Source organism: Quercus lobata, chromosome 2 (assembly GCF_001633185.2).
Source record: "Quercus lobata isolate SW786 chromosome 2, ValleyOak3.0 Primary Assembly, whole genome shotgun sequence".
NCBI classification, from domain to species: Eukaryota; Viridiplantae; Streptophyta; class Magnoliopsida; order Fagales; family Fagaceae; genus Quercus; species Quercus lobata.
The window spans coordinates 70372783-70397778 of NC_044905.1; the positions used below are offsets into that span (position 1 = coordinate 70372783).

At 34.5% G+C, this 24996-nt stretch overlaps 1 protein-coding gene across 1 annotated transcript; it reads right to left on the minus strand.

Moving 5' to 3' along the window:
* Window positions 1-8051: 8051 nt before the first annotated feature.
* LOC115974896 lies at window positions 8052-8618 on the minus strand. The gene has a single exon (XM_031095451.1). It carries the CDS (start codon window positions 8577-8579, stop codon window positions 8085-8087), a length of 495 nt encoding a protein of 164 aa, XP_030951311.1. The 5' UTR covers window positions 8580-8618; the 3' UTR covers window positions 8052-8084.
* Between the last annotated feature and the right edge of the window lie 16378 nt (window positions 8619-24996).

Below are 24996 nucleotides of genomic sequence, written 5' to 3' on the forward strand. Positions count from 1 at the left end.
TTCTATGGAATAACCTGTCCAGAGTTGCGGAGATGCATAATAAACCTTGGGTGATAGCTGGTGATTTTAATGAACCCCTGATTGATCAAGATAAACTGGGGGGTAGACCAGTGAGCATCAACAGATCCCTTCTTTTCAAGGAGTGCTTAGATAGGTGTAATATGGTGGATCTTGGGTTTAATGGGCCAAGGTTCACTTGGACAAATAAGAGAGATGCCAATTGTTTTATTCAGGAAAGGATAGATAGATACTTCATGAATCCGAGTTGGTGCCTCTTATACCCAGAAACCAGAATTTCCCATCTCACGAGATGCCACTTGGATCACTGCCCAGTTCTCCTTGAAACTTTACCTAGGAGGATGAATTATCTCAACAGGCCTTTCCGGTTCCAAAGCTTCTAGCTCTCCGACCCATCCTTTCCGAATGTCGTCAATCAGGCGTGGAGGAGGACCACGAAGTTATCGGAGAATATAGACAATTTTGCCAAGGAGGCAAAACTATGGAATAAGAATCATTTCGGGAATATATTTGCTAAGAAAAAAAGAATCATGGCCCAGCTTGATGGCGTTCAAAGAGCAATGGCAAATAACCCCTCTCCCTCTCTAATCCAGCTAGAAAGTCAACTCCTTCAAGAGTTGGACATGGTGAATGGTCAAGAAACGGAGCTTTGGGCCTTAAAAGCTACAATGAATTGGATGGTGTTAGGTGATCGCAACACGTCCTTTTATCACATTTCAGCTCTAGCTAGGAGGAAAAGGAACCATATTATGTCAGTTAAGAATGGGACAGGAGATTGGATTTTTGAGGAAAGGGATGTTATGAACTATTTCAGGGAAGGGTTTCATAAGCTGTACACAACCAGCCAGGATTTGGCCAATGGGGAGTTAAACTATAACCTCTAGTGGCAGGCCAAGCTCTCGGAGGAAGAAAAAGAAGGTATCAGCCATATGGTGTCTGAGGAGGAAATTTCAACTGCCTTGTGGTCCTTAAAGGCTTTTAAAGCCGCTGGATCGGATGGTCTTCATGCTGGGTTTTTCAGCGTTTTTGGAGCACCGTTGGGGATTCGGTTAAAGAAGAAATTAAGAAAGTGTTTAGGGATAGGATAATCCCTGAATATCTTAATAGCACTAACATTGTCCTTATCCCTAAGGTGCAAGGACCAGAGATGATCAGAAGCTACCGCCCCATAAGCCTTTGTAATTCTGTGTATAAAATCATTTCTAAAGTGTTGGTTGGGAGAATCCACCCCTATCTGGATAAGATTATTTCCCCTTGCCAGGTAGCCTTTGTTCCAGGAAGACGGGGGGTGGATAATGCATTTATAGTCCAAGAGATCATTCATACAATAGGCAAGACGAGAGGGAAAGTGGGATACATGGCGCTTAAGATTGATTTAGAAAAGGCTTATGATAAGCTAGAATGGAGTTTTATAAAGAGCATGTTGAGTAGATTCAACTTTCCCAAGAGTCTCATTGAGATTATCATGAGTTGCATTACCACCGTCACAACTTCTATTCTCTTCAATGGAGGTAGTTTGGAGCCATTTTTACCAACTAGAGGAATAAGGCAAGGAGATCCCCTATCTCCGTACATTTTTATCTTGTGCATAGAGTATCTTAGTCAGTTGATCCAAGATAAATGCGAAGAGGGTCTTTGGAAACCAGTGAAAGCATTTAGAAGTGGCCCTTCTTTTTCTCATCTTTTCTTTACCGATGACTTGGTCCTCTTTGCAAAAGCTAACTCTAAGAATTGCATAGCCATTAAAGAGGTCCTTGACAAATTTTGCTCGGATTCGGGTCAAACCATTAGCGGTGCAAAGTCAAGAGTTTTCTTTTCTCCCAATGTTGGTCAGGATGAAGAGGAAGATTTTGTCTCCATTCTCGGATTCCAATCAACTAACTGTTTGGGGAAGTACCTTGGATTCCCAATTAGACACCGCGGAGGATCAAACCAGGAATTTAATTTTGTTTTAGACAAAGTTAAATCTAAACTTGCTAGGTGGAAGGCAAACCTCTTGTCTATGGCAGGAAGATTTGTTCTTATTCAAGCTGCTTCTTCGACTATCCCGTCTTATGTGATGCAGAGTTGCATGTTGCCCGGGAAGGTGCTAGAGGGCATTGATAGAGTAAATAGGAACTTCTTATGGGGCTCCTCAAACAACCACAAAAAAATGCATTGGGTGGGCTGGAAAAAAGTTACTAGACCAAAGGAAGATGGGGGGTTGGGTCTCCAAACAGCTAGGGGTAGGAATACGGCTTTGCTAGCTAAATTAAATTGGAGGTTCCACACCGAGGAAAAAATGCCGTGGGCAAGGGTGCTTAGATTGAAGTACTGTAATCATCAACGGGTAAACTCGAGAAATGCTAACAAGCTACCAAGCTCTAATGTGTGGAAGGGTCTTAAGAAAGGTGAGGAAATATTCAAGAAAGGCATCAGATGGCTGCCTAGGGCTGATAGTAATTTGGAGTTTTGGCATGATAACTGGTTAGAGATTGGTTCGCTAAGGCATGCCATTCAGGGTCCTTTGACTCAAGACTCTTCCAGGATTAAAGTTAAGGAGATTGGCCATCCTGGCAGGTGGGATTGGGATAGATTGCAGATGGAGTTGCCAAGTGATATCAAAAGGGTCATTCAAGCCACACCCATACCCCTTGCAGCTAGAACAGAAGATAGATTGGCCTGGAAGCTCTCGACCAAGGGAGAATTTGATTTAAAATCAGCGTATTCCTTGACTTTAGTGCCTGATCTGGAAGTTCCTTTTAAGGGGAAGTGGATTTGGAAGCTTCAAACCTTACCAAGAATTCAATTTTTTGTTTGGCAATGCATGCATCACAGCATAGGTGTTAGGGAGTGCCTCTCAACAAGAGGTATTGCAATAGAAAACACTTGCCCCATCTGTCAAAGCTGTCCTGAAAATATAATTCATGTTTTGCGAGATTGCCCCTCAGCTAGAAGCATTTGGTACCAACTTGGAGTGCTTCCCTCGGACCTAGTGTTCTTTGCTGATAATTTAAAGGAGTGGCTGATTTTTAATTTTAATGCTAAGCCGAACCACAGGCCAGGTCAGTTGCCATGGTTTCAGGTGTTTTTATTCGCGATCGGGATGATATGGAAAAATAGGAACCATCATGTCTTTAAAGGCGGAGTGCTATACCCAAATGTTGCTAAGGAGATATTAGCCCGTGTCATGGAATACAATCATTGTGCAAGCAGCCACACAGCAGCAAAAAGAATGGTTATGAAAAGCATTAGATGGGATAAGCCTAGTACCGGATGGAAAAAGCTTAATACAGATGGCTCCTTAGTGGACTCTCTTGGGTTGGCTGGAGGTGGAGGTGTGGTTAGAGATGATCAGGGGAATTGGGTTTTTGGTTCTGCCAGAAAAATCGGTCCAGTGAGTAGCTTTCTTGCCGAGTTGTGGTCCCTCAGAGATGGGTTTTTTCTTTGTGTGCAAGCCCAGGTTCAAGCACTGATTGTAGAGATGGATGCCAAAGCCTTGGTAGATGCCTTCTCAAATCAGAATAATTCTAATGTTATCACTTCTCCTCTTATGGAAGATTGCAGACAATTGGCTACACAGATCCCCCAAGTTAGATTTATGCATGTATACAGAGAAGCGAACAGAGTTGCTAATCATTTGGCAAAGCTTGGATCGTCCATGGAGATTGATTTTGTGATTTTTTCTAGTCCTCCTGTGGACATTGTTTCCGTTGTTGAGGCTGACTGCCGTGGTCTGGTTGTAAACAGGATGTGTCCTGTTCCTGTTCTTTCTGTTTAGTTTTGTTTCATCTTCTTTATACCAAAAAAAAAAAAAAAAATAGAGTACAATATCAAGTTAGCCTAAAACAAGAATTTTCAAAATTGAAGGTCTTTTTAAAATGGATTTATGATATGGTAGGGTAGCACACTTAATTTGGACTGATAGCCACCTAGATATCTCCAAGATTGGAAAGTTCAAATTCAATAGGTAGATCATCATGCAAAATACCCCAATTCATTAAGGTGGCTAGAAGCAGAACCTAGGAAGAATAATTTCAAGTAACAATCATCTAGTTGTAATCATATCTATTCATGCCATTCTCTTCTCTATCAGTGGAATGCTGTTCAAACCTGCACCGATATGGCATCTCCGTGTGGTCATTTATATGATTATAGTTTTTCACTAAATAATACATTCAAGTATAAAATCAGATATATGGAATAGTGCGTAGAGGGCGTTTGTTAAGCATTGCCACTTTAGCTCATTGAAGCTGTATACACCAGTTTGATGCACACAGTGTACAATATAAACTCCAGGTGTAGTGCTGGCCGAGCGTAATATCCAAGGGACAAAAAATTTAAAGCAATGTTATTCTTGATCGAGTAATTACTAGTTAAAGACTTTGAGCCATGTGAGTGAAGAGCACTGATTGGCCTGTTGTCAATGTCTATCATTCAATAGGTGACTCGCTATGATGATCAACCCATTAGATGAATATACGAGCATAATATTATCGCAAATCATATGTTACTGAAAAAGACCGAACCACTAAAAAAAAGAACCAACACTCTTTTAACCAAAATCGAAAGGTTGGCAACGCCAATTCCAAAACAAAACGATAAAAAGCAAATCCAATGACTGAAACATGAGCCACAAAAGCCTGTGGGCTTTGGTTGACCTAAGTCCTAATCCACATAATTGTGGGGCATCATATATATGAAATGATACGATATGATCTAAGACTTAAAACTTGTGACTTGTGACTTAAGAAATACGAACACTTTATTTGAGATGTTGAACTCGTGTCAAACATTTGACATGCTTTGGACATTTTTATATGCGTGTTCTGGTCGTGTCCTTTAAAAAAAAAAATACAAAACATGGCTGGACACAAGAATAATTAAGAGCATACATGCTCTAAATAGTAGTAGCACATTTGAAAATTAATAAATATTTCTATCTTTTACCTCCAAAAAAAATTAATAAATATTTTTATTCTTTGTTTGCATTCTAATTTCTAAATATCCTTTAATAGTTATGCATTTGCTTTATTTCCATTATTATTCTTAATTTGATATATATTTAACATTATATGAAAACTAAATGTTTAATAATATATAAAAATATATTTATTAATTATTTATTAAACGTGTCCCACTATACTTGTGTTCTATTTTTTTTTCATAAATTATTGTATCGCTGTGTTGTACTCATACCTGTATTCATGTTCTTGTTTCTTTGCTTGTGGCATAGACCAGTACTCCATGATGATTGTTATACACCATTAAACCAAGAAGTTAATAATTTTTTTTTGTAGGTGGGATTTGAAATTTTGAACCTAGCTATTGTTATTTACTAGGGTGATGATATGATCCCCTAGTAGTATAGTCTATTCCAGTGGGCACAAGTGTCCCCTTTTTTTTTCTTGTTTTTTTCACTTAAGTGTAAACGAGATGCTTTGACTCGGAATTGAGCTCCACAAGAAGGGGACGGATGTCATGTCACAGTCCATAAGTTCACTGGCAAAACAAGTGCATTTCTAGAGAAGAAGAGAATAAAAATATTCCAATGGTTCGCAAACATAATTTCAGCTAAGAGAACCAATAAGATGGTTAGGCGCTACTTATACATAAAATTCAATCTCAAGAAGAGACTACCCTTAAATAGTTTGTCAAACTTTAATTTGCCACTAAATGCCACACTATCTTTATCACATTATAAGTGCCAGCAGATAATGATGCAAAAATAAAAAAAATTGGTAAAATATTATTTCTTTCTCTAAACTTTATTAAAAGTTTTTTTTTTTTCATCAATAAATAAATAAAAAAGCTCTTTTTTCATCCTTAAACTTTATAAATAGTTTTTTTTTTGGTAAATTCTACTAACACATCCTAAGGTTTGAGCTAATATCAACCATGTCCAAGACTTTTCAAAACTAGTCAATTTGGTCCCTAAAGCCAACTTAGTCCTCAAACAGTTAGTTATTTTTTCTCAACCGTTTTAAAGACTAAATTGGTTTTAGGGACCAAATTTGTTAATTTTAAAAAGTCTTGAATCTGGTTATTGGTATTAAATCAAATCTCAATTAATGGAATTTACTATTTTTTTAAAATAGTTTAGAGATAAAAATAGAGATGAAAGTGGAACATTTTCAGTAGTTTCGGGATAAAAAGTAATCTTTTTGATCATTTAAGGACAAAAAACGAATGTTAAAGTTTAGAAATGAAAAGTAAAAATAACCTTTTAGTAAAGTTTAAAGGGCAAAATAGCATTTTATCAAATAAATAAATAAAAAAAAAGTTAAGGTACATATTTTGTTCCAAAAAGCCCCAAAATTAACGTGAAAGCACCAACAAAAGGTATTATAATACCTTTTGTTGGTGCTTTCACCTTACTAAGCATCTCTATCATCTCACTACAAATCGTGCCCAAAGCATTGTGGGAAATTACGTAAACTACTTATCCCCAAGAGATGAGGATGCCATTTTACTTCAGCTTAATTTTTATTGGTTACTGATGCAAACTTCGCCATTATCCAATCTGCTTTGGAATTCAATTCTAAGCATAAAATTAAGGGACCGTATTCAATTCTAAGCATAAAATTAAGGGACCGTTTGGTAAATATATTTAAATATATATTTTCAGTTTTTAAACAATATTATACATATTTTTTTATATTTTTTACCTACACATATTTTCAAAAAATATAAACAATTCTTACTAGAATAATATTACCAAACGAACTCTAAATTTTATGAGTTTGCTTCTGCTCCGGGACAAAGAAATAGCTCAATCAGCTATCTCTCTAAAAAGCTTCAGTGAATATCAAGACCAAATAAACACCAAACCCCGTACGTTCAATCCATGATGAATCAGTCAGATATCACAGCCGCCAATTGCAGTGACTTAAAACCGATGACTACTGTTAAAAATGCAGGAATGAGTTGGACCTATTTAATTTTTCCTGTTCATTTGAAATCCTAAATTAATCCTTCAAACATAATGACCCAGAAAAATAAAATAAAAACCAGATTTTTTTATCAATAATGCTAATTCAAAGTCCAAGCACATTCTAGAGCTGTACAGAATTCGAACTATACAGTGTTATCCACACTTTTATTTTGAGAGAGAGAGAGAGAGAGAGAAGAAATTAAGGTTCTAGTTGGCATGGACAACTTTTTTTCTCTTATTTTTGGGGTCCAATAATAGATTAATGTAGCTGTAAGACCTAAATACATTTGCCAAAAACGCAAAAAGAAACTACTGTTGATTTGCAAAAAATAAAAATAAAGATTATCCAAAAGTAAAAACAGAGGGAAAGAAATCCAAGGACTTCAAATCACATGATGTTATTGTCTTATTGACTAATCCACAAATCTGGTGGGGTTTTGCTCACACTGAGAGGATGAGTGGATGACCAAGTCCACAGCACAGAGATAAATAAAAACTTAGCCTCTAAAATGCTCAAATTTATATGATCCCACTGCAATGAAGTCATGAACAAAAGGAAACTTTGGAATAGCAATATAGCCTATGAGAAAACAACAAAAAGAGAAAAGGCACACACATGGGCATCATGATTTTAAAATACCTACATATATATATATATATATATATATTGATATCATGCATGTCCATCAATTCATGACATCAGTATCTTATTGTATCTTTTCAAAACCAGTTTCCACAAACAGAAAAGATAGACAGAGAGAGTGAAAGAGATTAAGTTGCATCAACAACATCATAAAGTTAAAACACAAATAAACATAATATTCTAGAGTTCCAAAACCTCATCATCATAAATAAAGATGTTTTAAGTATTAGCAAAACTACTAAAGTCCTCAAACAGCTTTTCAAACTTAAACACAAAGATGAAAAATGTTAAACTGCTTAACTCTGACCATTCAACTTTCTTTATATCTCATAATATCCAAACACAAACTTTTTTCTTGTTTTTTTGGCCCTTCCTACCAAAAGCCCCTCCATTTCTTTCTACTCTCAAACCTCACTTCAAATGTTCAAAACCCATGAAACCATAACTATTCCCCAAAAGGGTATCCCCAAAAAAAAAAAAAAAAGCTTCATATTTGTTAAAAATGAACATTCATAGACGAAGAGTGAGGTCAAGGTTTACATGGTCAGTGCCATCAGAGCTTGGAGAGAGAGGTTCATCTGGGGTTGCATTTCCATGAAGACCAGTGAGAGGAAATGAAGTTGAGGCAGCACGGTACTGATGAAACTGGACTTGTTGCTGGTGATGGGTCTGAACAGGGTCGAGCCAAAACTGGTCCACAAAAGGTGCAACAACTGGGTCTGGAACTTGAACTTGGAATGGTGGCTCGGTCTGGAGGCGAGGCAAGCGGTCACGGTCAGAAGGGTAGCTTCTGCGATGAGCTGCTCGCTCACGCTTGTGAGCGTTTTGATGGCCACCGAGAGCTTGGGAAGTGTAAAACTTGCGAGGACAGTAAAGGCATGGGAATAAGCGTGAAGAGGAATTACTGGTTGAGTGTGACTGTGTTGGCTTTCTTGTGGGTTTTGAGGAAGTGGGTGCTTGTTGTTGTTGTTGGTTCAGGAAGTCGTAGATAGCTGGGTCTGCCATTGGAGTGAGTTTCAGAGAATTGCAGAGCAGAGCAGAGCAGAGAGAGAGAGAGTGGAGTTGAGGTGGGAGTACTGATACTGAGGAGGAGTGAGGTTTATAAGGGGTTTTGGGTTTTTGTTTCTTTGTGTCTATCTGTGCACAAAGGTTATAGAGGAAGAGGAATAATATGATTGGTTGTGTGTGAAAAGTCATAATTGCCCCTCATGGATGAAATTGTTGCATGGTTTGGGTTTTCTAATAATTGCTACTCTTAAGTCCTAACTTCAAAGTTCTAGTTCTATACACATCTTCATATCCGAAAAAATAAGTTATAAAAGGAAAATTTGTGTTATTATTCAGATATGAATAGTTGTCACTATGCTCATGTTTAAGTGGAAGATGTCAATTCACTTATCTATATATAAATATGTATATGAATAGATGTCCAAAGTCTAAACTAAACTTAGTTATCATTATCTAAATGTATATGCTTCTATCAATTATTCCTCTTGACTAAGATTAAAAACTATTCTAAGTACTATTCTAGCATTGTAGAGTGTACACCCAATTCCGAACGGTTAGGAATTTATATAGTAGTTGGTGCACCATGGAAGTCATGTCAATAATGGGAGAAATTGGTTATAGTACAAAAGGAACCATGTCAACAGAATAAAATTATTCTAAAGTTTTATCTACCCTACCTCTCCTTTGTATATTTTTTTTAACTTTTAGCTACTTACCCTTTAAATAAAAATTTAATGAGGGATGGATATGATGTGATAGGCGTAAGGTCTTGATTTTGTGATGGGTACAAATTTTTTTTTTTTCTTTTACATTTATATTTTTAAGTTTTGTGATTGGTTGATGGAAAGCTGATGCTTAAACTTTGCTTAGAAATGACTGACTGAGTTAGTGATAGCACGGTAGCACCCTTGAAAAGTTGCTACGGGATATGCCTTTATATGTTCACTTTCAACAAAAAGATCTCACAGACTAATTAAGGGGCTGTTCTATATGGTTACTTTTGATACTAAAAAATTTAGTCCTTTTGCAATTTAGTAACCGTAGTGTAACAAATACATTTAGTGCTACATATGAATTTTGACTGATTTAATTAAGAAAATCTCTCAAATTGTTGAGTATAACACCTAACTAAAAAAGTGATAATAACATATACTTGGAATAACTTTTTTTTTTCTCTCTCAGTGTTTCTTAAAACTAACTTATTTATTTATGTAGAAGTTTTTAGAATTACACACATATATATAATTACATATTTATCATCTTTAATAAATCAATAATGACTTTAACAAAAAAGGTATATTAAGGGTATGTTTGGATTGAATTTATTGTTGCTAAAACTGAAAACTGAAAACTGAAAGCACTGTAGCAAAATAATTTTCAAATGTGTGAATAGTATTGTGGGACCTATTTTTAATATTTTTTAGTGCGTGAACAGTGATAAACAGTGCTACTACAGTGTTGCTACAGTGCACTACAGTTCTTATTGTCCCTGGAACACGTGAAGTGAGGAAAAAAATAAAAAAGGAAAAACGCAGCTTGGATTCCGCGGAAAACGCTAAATCCAAATGGCACCTAAGTGTTTTAGAAACAATTTACCCAACTTTTTATTAAAAAGTTATACTTTAATAAAATTTTGAAAATGTAAAAAAATATAAAATTTTAAAAAATTATATATAAAAACGAAAAACTAAAAGTTAAAGCTTAAAGCTAATACGAAATACTCTCTTAATCATCTACAACTTATTGAATATCTAAACATCCTAAGGCTAGGAATATAGTATATCACTTGGAGTGTGAAAACAATCAAATATTGTAGTAAAGTAGCTATGAATAAAAGTAGTACCCTCCAATCACTTTCTGTTAAGTTAGTGAGACTTCTAGGCATGGGGCTAAATGGTTCATGCAGGGAAAATCGTGATAAGATGATTAGACATGATAGTACGGCCTAGAATTTAATACAACAATGCCTCATTGTCAAATCACAAAGAAAGCCTCAGCCCTTATAAAATAAGTAAATAAATAAAATAAGTCTTTGTCACACATTTTGATATAATAAATGTCATAATTTGTTATATGACGAGTTGTAAGAATATCTCTTTATCATAAGTCTTGTACCAAAATGTGTGACACTAGATTAATTTATTAAAACAAAAATTTAACAAATAAATAATTTTTAAAAATTATGAAAAAAATAAAAAGTGATAAATTTTTTTTTACTAATTTCTTTAACTTTTCATAAATTATTCTAAAATAAATGATTAATGAATTTCAATCGAAAAAAATCACAAGGAAGTTATAATAAAAAGAAGGGGTAAAAATGGAAAAAAAGAAAGATAGGTGAGTATAGGGGGAATCAAAGGAAGGACGTGATACGGAAAGGACAGGAAGTGGTAACACATAGTCACATACCTCCTCAACCTTTCTTGAGTGTATAAAGTGTTTTTTGTGAGACACAGCCCCAAAATCAGAGCTATCAATTCTCTTTTTCTTTTTCTTTTTCATTTTCTCCCTCTCTCTCTCTCTCTGTGACAGCACAGCATTGTGGGGGGTGAACTAAGCTCGAGCCGTAAGAAGCGCCAGTCCGTTAGAAAGAGAGAAAATTAAGGGCCAGAATTGCTTGCTGCTGGGGACACCTGTTGATGTTAGGATTGGTGGAAACTCACTCAAAATGGGCCAATCATAGAACAAGGTACTGAGAGAGAGAGAGAGAGAGAGAGAGAGCAAATATTCCTTGCTAGGAGGCTAAGAGATACTCATATTTATGATGGGCATATTATGAAGGGCTAAATCAGAGTAGACCTCCTTGAGTGGGTGAGTGAGTGAGTGAAGCAAGCAAGATCAATCAAAGAGCAGCATTGCTTTTGCTTGCTTGCTTTTAGTGAGGGCTCGAGGCCCTACGTTGTGTAATATGGGTTTTGGTCATTTCTCTCATGGTTCATGAGTTATCAGTCATGTATGAACTACTGTCCTCGATTATAGGGTTTTTTTTTTTTTTTTTTTTTTTTTGCATACTTTCCTTTAATGGGGTTGTTCTAGGATGCCTGGTTGTTACTTGAGCCCTTCAATTTTAGCATTAGCAATTGCATTTGCACAGCCTCTCTCTCTTTCTCAATATCCAATGACGCCACCTGTACTGTTATTGTAGGCAACCTTTGTGTCCAGTTGCTCAATGTAAATACGACAAAATTGAGGCACCAGTCTGTGAATCCAATTCTGGTTTGTTCTAGAGTCTAGGCCCAAGGACAAAAATAAGAAAAAAGTGCTTAATGGTTTTTAAGTATTAACGAAATTTGCTTTGAAAGCTGAATGTGCAAGGGAAACACATGATTTGCAAAAACTCTGAGCCCGTTTGGTTATAGTTTTCCAAAATTGTTGTTTAAAAAGATGTGAAAATTATGGTTTAAAAAGTGTTGTTGAACAATATGTTTTTAGTGTGAATAAAACAAAAAAATGTGTTTGGTATCATAGTTTAAACAATGTTTTTCAGTGTTCAAAAAATATGAAATATGTGTTTGGTATGTATGTTTTGTTTGATAAAAAAAAGCTGACCCGTATTAAATAATCACTTGTAATCCCATTTTTATCCCTGCTTTGTCTAAAATCTGTCCGTCTTTACCCCTTTGTATTCAGTCTTTCCTCAGAGCGCAGGGGTTCCCAAATAGCAAACCCACGCCGTCCTCAGCTCCATTGCTGCCAAAGAAGATCGACGGCTTCGCGGTCGTCGTATCTTATCTCCACCAAAAAGCCAACCCGACGCAAGCTTTTCACCACCATTGACGCCAAAGAAGATCCACGAAAAAGCCAACCCGAAGCCGTCCTCATCTCCACGAAAAAGCCAACCCGAAGCCGTCCTCATCTCCACGAAAAAGCCAAACCCACGCCGTCTCATCTCCATTGACGCCAAAGAAGATCCACGGCTGGGCTTGACGGTCGTCGTATGTCATCTCCACCGTCAACATTCGAAGATCGAGCCAGAGATCGAGCTTTTGTCGCCGCCGACCCATCACTCGAAGATCCAGGTTCGAATCTCACTTCGAGCTTGCTTCTAAATGGGTTTTTGTGTAAACATTCAGATGTGTCCACTTGTTTGTGTTTTTTGTTTTTGGGTTTTCTCCCTTGTTTTTCCTCACCAATCGGGAAAACCCATTTTTCCAGTTCTGATTTTTGAATAGTTGATTTACAATCCAAATATACATGCCATACGGCATCGAATTTAATTTAAGGGTTTCCTCAAAATCTGTTGCTGTTGTAAATTTGTTTTGATTCACAACCCAGTCGATTTCCATTTCTCTTAACACTCTGCTTGGTTGCCAAGAAAGCGTCGGAAGATTAAACAGGAGGGTTAAAAAAATCTAACACAACAACCAACTCTGTATATTAATAATTTGTTGTGGTTTTCCGTAGGGCTTCACAGCAACGAAATTGAATCGTATCTTGCTTGCTGTTTGCAATTTGGGGGTCATTTGAGTGTGAATTTTAAGCTAATACCAAATTCTCCGTAGCTTATTATTAGTTTCATTCGTGAATTTGTACTGTTTGTGATAGTTGATTGGGTGTAGTTTAATTACTCATGAATTTGTGACAGACTTTACTGAATTATGTTGATTTGAATTTGGATATTATGGATATATTGTGTTCCTCAATTATAGTGAGCAGAACTAAGGTGTTGTGAGGTAAAAACTGTTTGAGGTGGGGTTGTCTAATCCTTGAAATTTTGTAACTATCACAATTTCATAACATAGTGTGACTTGTGTGTGGGGAACAACTTGGACGGGAATGGTCACCCATGGACTAACATGTGGGAATCAGTAGGCTCACTTATTGTGTATATTTACTTGGCATTTCCTTTGTACAATTTTTTGCTATATCTTGTAAAGGCTTCTACCTATGTCTAGAGATGCATATATATATATAGCAGTATTTGTTTTTGAGTTGTGTGCATTCATCAAGTGATTGAGCTTGGAAATGTATATGTGATTGCGTATTAATATTGATATGAAATGCCGACAGCATTATGTGATATTGTCTTCAATCCTTATAAATACCAGTGAGCATCACTTTTTGATTTCCTTATTGAGATCATGGGTGTTGTCTCTACTATACTCCTTTGATAAAAATGATTGGGTCTGAATTGAACTCTCTCCTTCTGCCAATTGTATCATTATGCAAGCTGATATATGCATGCAAAATACAATGACTTCAGGGTAGTTTACTGGTTAGATGTTTCAAGCTTGCTTGAGGAATAGTCTGAGAGTTTGGATCTTCTTTGTGCTCATTCATGGGTAGCCCTTAAGATGTCGAAAGTGGCTGTGTGCTCATTCTGTGAGTTTTGATTGTTTATGTCATATGCTTCAAAATGATATCTTCATGTTAGTTGTAGCTTCTTAGAGTTAGGACTCCTTTCAAATGTTTGCTGCATATAGACTAATGCTCAGCATCAACTGTTTGCTGCACGAATGGATACCATGTTGAAATGGTTGTTTAATAGTGTTAATTACATTTTGTACGGTGTAAATGAGTACGCTTCTGGCTTGCTTCTTGCAGATGGCAGACACAATGCATGACGATCTTGACGATGGCCTTCGGTTTCGAAATTGTAATTGTTTCTGTGGCTTGAAAGCAAGTGTGAAGATTTCAGATAAACGAAATGAGAACCGGTACAGGCTTTTCCAATGTTGCCCAAAGGACACATGTCGGTTTTTTCAATGGTGTATTCCCTTGAAGACGCCAGTGTCATATGCGGATGATTTCCAGCAACTACAAGAAGAGCTATGTGTATTGCGAGAGGAATTGAGGGTCATACATGACAAGGTCCACCCCTCAGACCAACCGAAGAAAATGGTGAAGCTTAGGTTCATTGCTTGGTTTTTGTTTTTCACTGTGCTTGCAGTACTGCTAAGTTTGACGATGTTGTAAACCACATTGTTATGATGATGTGTTAATTCCTACTATGTAATCATATTATCTTATTATGTACTACTAACTCCTTTTGAACTTGATGTACTGTGTAATATTTTTAGACAATCTTGAGTCATCCATTTTGGTGGTGTATAGAATATGTATCGGGTTGACTCTTGATTCTGACAATAGTATGTTATTGGCTTAATGTAATGTATGTCTAGTACTGATAATTTATTGGAACATACGAGAATTGTAAGTTACAATTCTCTTCTATGGATGATAGTAATATTTATTTTGGAGCAAGGTGTTGCAAATACCGACTGGAACTTGCTTTATTGACTGAAAGTTGGCATGCAGAAGAAGTCGAGAATAGAAAAGCATGGAAGTTAGCAACTTTAGTTAAAAGTATTTTTGTGTCTTTAGCTAAAGTTGATTGAAGGTGCCTCATTGGCCATGTCATGATCCTCAATTTTTTGTTTTAAAGACTTATTTATAGTCCATTTCACTACATCAGGGGTTACACTTAGTTTGCAATATTTTGAATAATTCAATCTATAGGATACTACAATGTAGTTTATAGTATATATAGATTACAAGGTTTTTGTTTCTTTTTTTTTTGGAGTAATATAATTCCAAGTATGTTTCTATCGTTTCTAGATGTTTGATTATAAATAAATAAAAATAAAGAAGAAAATAGCATGATGTGTTGAACCATAAATCAAATATTAAATTACAAAATTTGTTCATTAAATTTTATTTCGAATATGAGCAGAACACTCGCTCATTATAAATAAAACTAGTCGTAAATCGTCGCGATACGTGAGAATACATAAATATTTTTGTAATGGAGTGTAATATATAAAAAGAAAAACAATTACTTTAAATATTTTTTATCCTTTAACAAGATTTCTACAAGTAGTTTTTATTTTTTTATATCAACAAAGTACAAATATATCGTACTATTACAATTTATATGTTTAATTAATTATTTTTTAAGGTGAACTATATTTTCCTAACTTTTGTTATAGTGTGTTATATTTGATATACAACAGAACTTTATAAGTTTCAAATTTATCATAATATTGAGATTATCATAATAATTAAAATTTATCACAAAATTACAGTATTATGTTGGCCTGAATTGAAATGAAACAAAAGGAATAAAAGATAGACTTCATAGTAATTTAGTACGCAAAATTGGTAGGCATATTCAAATTCAAAGCCATGTAAAATGTGTATTGAAATAAAGTAAAACTCCTATTTCCAAAAAAAACGACGTATTAGCTAAAATCAAAATTCAACCAAAGCTATAAAAGGGAGAAAGAAGACATTGTAATGGGAAATTTAAGAAGAAAAATACCAAAACAAATATTTATTTTTTTTTTAAAACCATCAACCTTAATCAAGATTATAAGAAAGAAAAATAATCCACAAGAGAGGGAGAGGGAGAGAGAGTACTTACAGTTTTTTAGAAAAAAAACATGGATTAAATAAATAAATGATATCGAATTTATACAAAATAGAATGGAGAGAGGAAGAGTCAAAATAGAAGAAAGAGAAAATGATGAAAGAAGTATAATAGTAAAGTAGAGAGTAGAGAGGAGATAAAAACAGTCAAGTAAAGAGTAGTGGAGAGGGAAAGAGGTAAAAATTTAATAGACCCTCACTTTTACTAATTTCCATCAAAGACCAAATTATCAAACACATGCTATTGATTCTACTCATGTCCACTACACACATTCATCAATGTGTGTATATACAAATCACTCGCTTGCCCATACATTCATTTTATCAATGTTCTAAATTTCCAAAAAGAATCAAAATAGTGTATACATGAATTTTAAGTAAGTGAGTCACCTATATTGCCATGACTTTGTGGTCAAAGTTAGTGGGAACTTGCTAAACTTGACCAATTGGTTTTGCCTCATAGATGATGGCTATTAGCATTCCAAGTCAAGAAGTTTAAATGGCAAAGGGAAATGATAATAATGTATTAGCTGCTATGCCCTAAAAATATCAATTCCTCCTACTTTCATTGCATCACATCAGCTATATCATACCATTTTTAATAAGGACAGAAATAGCAAAATACAAAATTTAAAAATTAGTCATAGAAGTATTGTTATGTTTTGTCTAAAACTCATGTACACAATATTCTAGATATTCAATAGGAGAAAATTTGAAAAAGAAAATGAAGTTGTTGAAAAAACGTAGCATAATCCAAAATCTAAAACGAAAAACCCAACTGTTATTCATGTAGACCATATTATACATAGGTATTCAAGAATCAAGAACCAATTAGTTTTCCCATTTGCACAACAATTAGCTTAAAGCTAGGTGCAAATGGAATTTATATATTGAATTCAATCCTTTGAATTTCCTCACTCCTGAAATCCCAAACATTTTTTCAAAATCTAAACAATGCCCAAAGTTGTTTGTCAACCAAATAGGCCAACTAAGGTCCAAAACAAAAATATTCCAACCATAGCACAACAATCCACTTAAGTTGGTGTACTTTGAAGAATTAGACTTTCATTTAAAAAAATTAAGATAAAAAGATTTAAATTGTTACACCCCAAGTTCTATACCAAAAACAAAAGAAAAAAAAATTGCAAAGCTTCAAACTCTACTTTGTTTTCTCTTCCAATGTCCCACAATTTCTGGGACACCAAACAGTCCAATTAAATAATAAAAAAATTATTAATATAAGGAAAGAGAAATGTAATATAGCTAATGCAACATAAGTTCTTAATTTTTTGCAACAAATACATTTGAATTGATAATAATGTACTCAATGTTTTTGTGACAACAATATTGATCATAATTAAGTAGGATTTTTGTTATATTTTTTTTTGTAAATTTTCTTCCAACATAAACAAATGTAACAAGTATGGAAACTAAAATCCTATAAAGGACATATGTAATTGGGACAAATTAGAATCTAGCTTTTCAAAAAGATGGAGAGTAGTGTAATTGTGTGAAAGCCATTCAAAAAGTGACTACTATATATGTTGACAATCCAGCTTCATGGGCAGCCATTAAGTTCACCAAAAACAACAGTAAGAGCCGCTGCAGTCCAAATTAAAGAGGCTCACTACTCCGTTATACAAACCTATAACAACAACAAAACACAGTAATCTTCATCTAAACTTATACAAAGTTCCATGCCATCCACATTTTAATAAAATAATGCCCATCTACCTCAATCATTGAACAATGTAATCTGCCCACATAGCAGCAGTTATCACATCACGATACTCCGACATTGCTCGTTGTGCCCGAGAATTAAAAGCTTCCTCAGTGCCCCCACTACCTACGCGTGCAACTCCTGCTATGTTTGCGTCTCCATTACGCACAAATGATCCTTCCCACACATGGAACAGTTCATCTGCCCGATTATACATGCGAATAAAGTTGTGCAATGCACAACAAGCAGTCACAATCAGCCGTTGCCTAGAGATAGAGAAGGAGTGCATTCCAGTCAAAACAGGGAACCTCGCCTTCAAGACGCCAAAGCATCGTTCAATCACCATGCGTAATGAGGAATGCCTATAATTGAACAACTCTTGTGGGGTACTAGGCTGCCGGTTTGCACCCCGAAACTCTTGGGCATGGTAGCGTGTGGACTTGTGTGGGGGGAGGAATGCACTGCCTATAGCGTATCCCGAGTCAACGAGGTAGTACGATCCTGCAATACGAGTGATAACCATTGCCAATTAGTCACTTAACACAACTATTGTTGCTAGTTCCTTACTACGGAAGTGTATCTATACATGTATGTATACGAACCATGCACTAAAGTTTTTTGATATCAGCTTAAATAATGAATGACCATGCAGTGATTGACTATAACTAACTATTCCATGAAAGCAAATTTTATGAGTGACATTGCAAACTTTGACACGGCCTTTTATCCATGATATAGAGTGCTGAATGTGAATCACACAATTCATGTATTCATTGAATTAGTTTCGATATAATAAAATTACGTAGCTACTAATCAAGTGCAGTGTATACAAGGTATTCTTTTTTTTCACAAAGGACAAAATATGAAGTAGTTACAAACTCATTGTCCTCAGTTTGGATTTCTAAGTAAACTAACGTAAATATCTAAATTTACCCAAACCTATGAAAAGACATGCATGAATAAAATATGTGTCATCAGATTTAGAAAAATATGACAAAACCACAACCCACAAAGATTCACACCCTTTTTCAGAATTATCATACACAGTGCATTCCTACTACTCCACAATCCCATTTTGAATAGTTTTTCACATCTATACTATGCTACAAAATACTTAGGAAATGCGAAGTCAGATGCAACAATTGACAAGTCAAAAATCAAATGCGGAATTTTTTCCTAAATTTTTTTTTTTTTTGGTTTACCTCTAGGCGGCCAAGGGAACTCATACTTGGCATGTCCAAGTGCATCCTGCATGACTCGTGAATCATTTGCACTCCCTTCCCATCCCGAATGCACATATGTAAACCGCATGTCAAAGTTGCATGCACACATCACGTTTTGGGTGATATCACTCCGTCTATCTCGAAATGCGGTAGTCCTAGCGGATGGGGCAGAGGCACTTATATGCGTCCCATCGATAGCTCCCACACATTTCTGTTAACAAAATAGGTAGCTGTAATTAATAAATTAAACTTATGTGCAATATAGTGCAATAAAGTAAACTAGAAATATTTCAAAACTCTTTCATAGGTCATCTTATTTTCTTTCTAATCTCTATTATAGATCTTTGACAATTGAATTTCATAACAAGGATAATTTAGCTAATAACTAAAAAAGGAAAAATCGAAGCATACCTCAAACCATGGATAATATTTCCCATTCTCTCGAAGTGATTGAGGGAGCTCAGCTGCATCAACGTCAGGCCGGATGATGATACATCCCAAAGCATGGATAGCACGCAAGGTACGCCGGAACCGCCTTTGAATGGTCTCGAGAGAATGTTGGAAGCGGTTGGCAGTTACCCGGTAGTCAGCGTTGTGTCCGACAATATATAGCACTGTCCCAACGGACTCCTCAACTGAAACCCAACCAGTGTCCTCCTCTAATAGGTGCAGCCGCTTCAACTCATTGCACAAGTGTATAAAAATGGCCTTCTCCATGCGGAATATGTCATAACACACTTGCGGATTTCCTTCTAGTACTTCAATCACATATGACCTCCCACTCAGGATACTAGTGCACCTAGGTCGCTTCATGTAGTACTTTTGCACGTACTCTATGCACAGCTGAACGTAGGCTGTGGCAATCTCGAGCTCGACCTCACTATCGTCCGCATCTGAATCGGACTCAGCCATGCCTGAATCACGATCTGAATCGGAGTCATCCATGCCTGAATCGCGATCTGAATCGGACTCAGTCATGCCTGAATCACAATCTGAATGGGACTCAGCCATGCCTGAATCGCGATCTGAATCGGGGTCGGCCATAACTGAAGCACACCTGTAGGCAGCCATTAAGTTCACATCAGACACTATAAAGAAGTACATATATATATATATATATCACTTTATGTATATATATCTATATTTAAGTTATATTCTGAAATTGATACATTATTATTGATTGTCACCAAAACGTAATTTAATTATTTAATTTATCACTAATCAATTGTTCCTAAACTCAAGCATTTGAAAATCATAAAATTTAATCATTAAATTAATTTAAAGAAGTGTTACGTTCATAACATTTTAATTATATTTTGTTTATTAATAACAATTTACTATTTAATATATATTTATCATAGAAAATATATTTCTTATAAAAATGGTATAAAAATATCGTTAACATAACATATTTCTCCCATCTAACCAAAACGAACCTTTCAGTCCATACAAAGTTACAAACAGTAACCACTAGTGTTCCTAAACTGTAAAGAAATATTATATATATTTTCATAAATTATCTCTTCCTCCAGTTACTTTCTGCATATCTTTCATCTACTTTATGTATTTTTTGCTCTAACTGGCCTAACCACACTTGCAACTTAACTCTAGATCACCACCACATATGTTTTTTGGTTTCAGGGTTGGTTGGTTACATGGTCAAGTCCTACATCAAGTAGAAGTGAAAAGAGTAATAATTAGAATAACATTGTTGCCCAAACCCACTGGCTTAGACTTTTTGAATTAAAACAATTATAACAGGTTGTACCAATCCCTCACAAAAGACTCCGAAAGTGTTAACTCTCAACTCTCACAAACCCAAGATTCAAACAATTGGAGTCAAAGTTGATGGTGCAACAAGGTTAGTATTCAAATTCAGTTATGTAGGTATCAGTTTGATTACTACTTCATCTCTACACATCATCTCTGCTGCATTTATGTCATTATCAGCTTGATTTGAACTTGCATTTATGTAATTATCTGCTGCATTTATGTAAGTATCAGTTTGTATTTTCCTGTGATTGGTAGTATAAAAAATTGGAAGAAGAAAAACTATTTCTTAACTTCCTTTATTTTTCTTGGCATGAGATATTACGGGCGTATTTAATTTTGGGTTGTGTTATTACGGGCGCACAAACAACTTTTTTTTTTGGATAAATTTTTTTGTCTTTTTTATAACTTTATTTTATTTTTTCCGTTTTATGTACTGTTTTGTGTTTATTTTTCCCTGACTTTTTTTTTGTTTTTTTGCGCCTTCATAAGCACTTTAATATTTTCCTTTATTTTTTAGCTTTGTTTTACTATTTATGAATAATATTGAATTTTTTTGATATTATTTATAGGTCTCATTATATTATTTAACTAATTTTTATTATTTTTAATAAATTTTTTTTCAATTTTAACTAGATAAGCGGTTTGCAAACTTACTGAAAGTCTAAACTATTCATCATCAGTTGACACTAATTTATTTACAAAGTGAATATCTCCGCTTATTTATGAAGTAATGAACTTTTTAAAGTTATAGTATTAGCGGAGTTTTGACCATGATGAAGAGAAAAAGGAAAATGTTTCTTCTCTGAAGACAAACACTTCTAATTCTTTGTATATCTTTCTATTCAATGTAAATTTAAAAATTTTAATTATCAGATTGTACATTTTTAATTTTTCTTGGCATAAATGATATAAAATTGGAAGAAGAAAAACTATTTCTTAACTTCCTACTTATAAAGATAAGAATTTGGACCTTAGTTGATTTCCTGGCTAATATATGGTTGAGCTGGCACTAAGTATAAGTGTCCGTTGGGACAAATTGAAAATTTTAGTTTATTTGTAACTTCAGCTTATTTTTGCTACAATTCATGGGTTTTACTGTACTTCTTAGTACTATTCATGGATCTCATTCTATTATTCAGTTAGTTTTTACTTTTATCTATAATACTTTTAGGAAAAAAAAAACAATAGTTTCAGCTAAGCTATTCCCAACAAACACTAAGTCTAACTAAATCTAACTGGGGATGGTCTTCTTAAATTGATTGAGATCCATGAATTTAGCAAAATTCATAAAATAAAATAAAAGATTTTGGGATCCATGATGCTCAGAAATCGCCCAATATTATAATTAAGCCATGACAGACGACGGTTTTACTACCAAGCCAATTCATATGCGGCAACCAGATAGATGCTTTAACTCCGTCCAATATGAAATAAAATAAAGAGGATAAGAGGTAAACTCTAGGCCGGGGACTAACAATGGTGGCAGGTAAGAAGCAACAGTCACCAAATCAAATATTTTGTACTATTTTTTTGGGCTCTACTTTACACTATGTAATTGTTTTTACTCTATAAAATCAAAAGTGGAAAGAAAAAAAAAATCACACTTACGGCATAAAATTAAGGCAAACCTACATCATTGGTCCCTACAATTTGTCTATTACGCGGTATTAGTTCCTTAAGTTTCAGGTTAATACAATATGTCTATTAGACAGGACATATTTCAAGTGCCAAATGAAAAGTGCCCCCACGAAGTGTGAACCAGCTTTGCCAATGCAGGCCATTTGTTCCAAGTGGTTTTTCTTTTTCCTTGAGTAGTGGACATTTGCACTTTGACGTTCTAAGTCATTACTCATTACTCACCGTCAAAACTTTTTACATAAAATAGTGAATATTATAAAATTTTTGTTAAAGAATTAGATAGTCTAATTTTGTCTACACATATATTGAGGTCAACCACTTACTCATTAATCATTTAGCTCCACTATTCACAGATTAATTTTAATAGTTTTGATCTATAAATATCACCTATGTATACAAAAATAGGCGAAATCCTATAAATAAATTCGGTACTTCAACCTTTGGTGCATACAGCAATTCATATATAAAAAAAAAATATATATATATATATATATATTTATATATATCACTAAAAAAATCACATAAAAATATATAGCTGCTTAGACATACTAAAAGTTCATTTAAATAAGTTGTAAATGTAGATCGATCCATAAATGTCATATGTACATGGACCGTAGAGGGTACTTATGTCAAGGTGAGCGGGGAAAGTATAAAAAATAAAGAATAATAATCTTAATCAATTATACAAGGACCTTGGGCTATCTCGCATAAAAGACCTTCAAGACCTTTAAAACTATGTTTGGTGGCAAAATAAATAAATAAAAAGCAAGTGTTTGGCAGCCCATTAAAATAAAACAACTTTAAAGAGCTTTTAGGAAAAAAGTTTTACAAGTCATGGTTCATATTTTATAAATTTAGAACTTTAAAGTATTATTCTATTAACCAAACATTCAAAACACTAAAAAAAATTTCAATCAAAGTTCCATATTTCAAAAGCTTTAGTATTAAAAGTTCTACAATTAAAACTCAAACTTCCTGCTGCACTGCCAAAAAAGTATTTAGTTTAGATGACATGACCTGCTTGGTTTTGTTTTTGGAGTGATTGAAAAGAGCTTTTAGAGGTTCAAAACTTAAAACTCTTTTAGTTGAAGGTGTCAAATGTTCCACAATTTCACTTAAGAACCTTAAGGAGGGGTTTAAGCTGAAATTTGGGGTTTTTACTTTTTATAAAAAGCTCTATAATTCGACGTTTATGTTTTATAAATTCGAATTTTTAATGCAGTATTCACTATAAATTGTTAAACACTCAAAACATTCAAGAAATTTTCAATTAAAGCACTACTTCATACATCAATACCAAACGATCACATTAACTAGTACATCCGCCATTTGTAGCAGAATTGCCATCCTCAAAAGTTTTAGGACTTTAACAATTTTATCATTGTTTATTTACAAACTTTGCTACAATTGTCCTATGTGGCATATTGTATTATAACACAAATTTAAGGAACTAATACCGCGTAATAGACAAATTTTAAAAGGATAATTTAGACAGGACTCTTTTCCTTGGCAATTTAGGCAACTGCCTATGGCATGAACCCCCCCTAAACTAAGTCCCCATAATTTTGGTATTATAACACAATGCTATGCTTGTATAGTAATGTAAAGTAAAAACATATCGTATACCCATTTTTCTTCTTTTTGGGAAAGTCTCAATGTCTAGTTATAATAAATAAACAAAGAAGAAATCCATATACTGTTTTTCTATCTCTCTATTTCACTTAAAAATCATTCATGTAATCGTCTATCAAAAGTAAGAAGGTCCTTACATTGTTTAAACTATAAACTTTTGACTTCAAGATATAAATAAGCTAATTTCAGTTTTGTAATGTAAAGTGCTGAAAGTGTATTTACTTTTTTTCTTCGTAGAGGCAACAATTGGCTTCTGGCCACTTGACTGTTCTCCGGATTATTTGTCAAAGGCTGATCAAATTGTACCTAAAAAAATGACAATATATATAAGTACAGTAGTGAGTATCCCAAGACTGACAGCAAACTCATTAACAAAACAGATTCGTAGAACGTATGACAGTCAGGTTGATATACTTTATTCACCCAGAAATGCATGCAAAGCAGAAGAAAGGAAAACAATAAGAACTTAGTCGACATCTGTGAACAGTACTCTATGCACAGCGAAGAGAAAGAACACAGTCTAACCTCTAATTAAGAAGTTGATATTTTTGCAACACAAACAAAAAACCAGCAGCAAGAAACTTAATGAATCAAGCTTACATAGAGCAGAAAAAGGGAGACTTAATCTAAAATTTTTGAACGAAGAAACTGATACTTCCAGCAAACTCAAATCGTAATTAACAAAGAATGACACAACGATTTATAAAAAGGAATACCTGAAAGCTAGATAGACCTGGATCAATGATAACAGACGTGGCTCTCTCATACCTGCAGATTTCATAAAAAGTACAATACAGTTATTAGCCAAAGTTGTATACAAAATTTGCAGTAAATTCAAGTGCTGCTTTCAAACTAATTCCACCAACACTACAAATAACTAACAAGAGAGAAAGGATAAGCCAAATACTCATTCCAACCAATGTCACTTGTATGCTCAATAACATACCACATTGTTAAAATAGCTAACAACGTTTGAAGCAAATATGTGACACAAAAAAGAAATTCCCAAAATGGAATGCAGCAGCTTATGTATCAAATATATATATATATATATATGTCA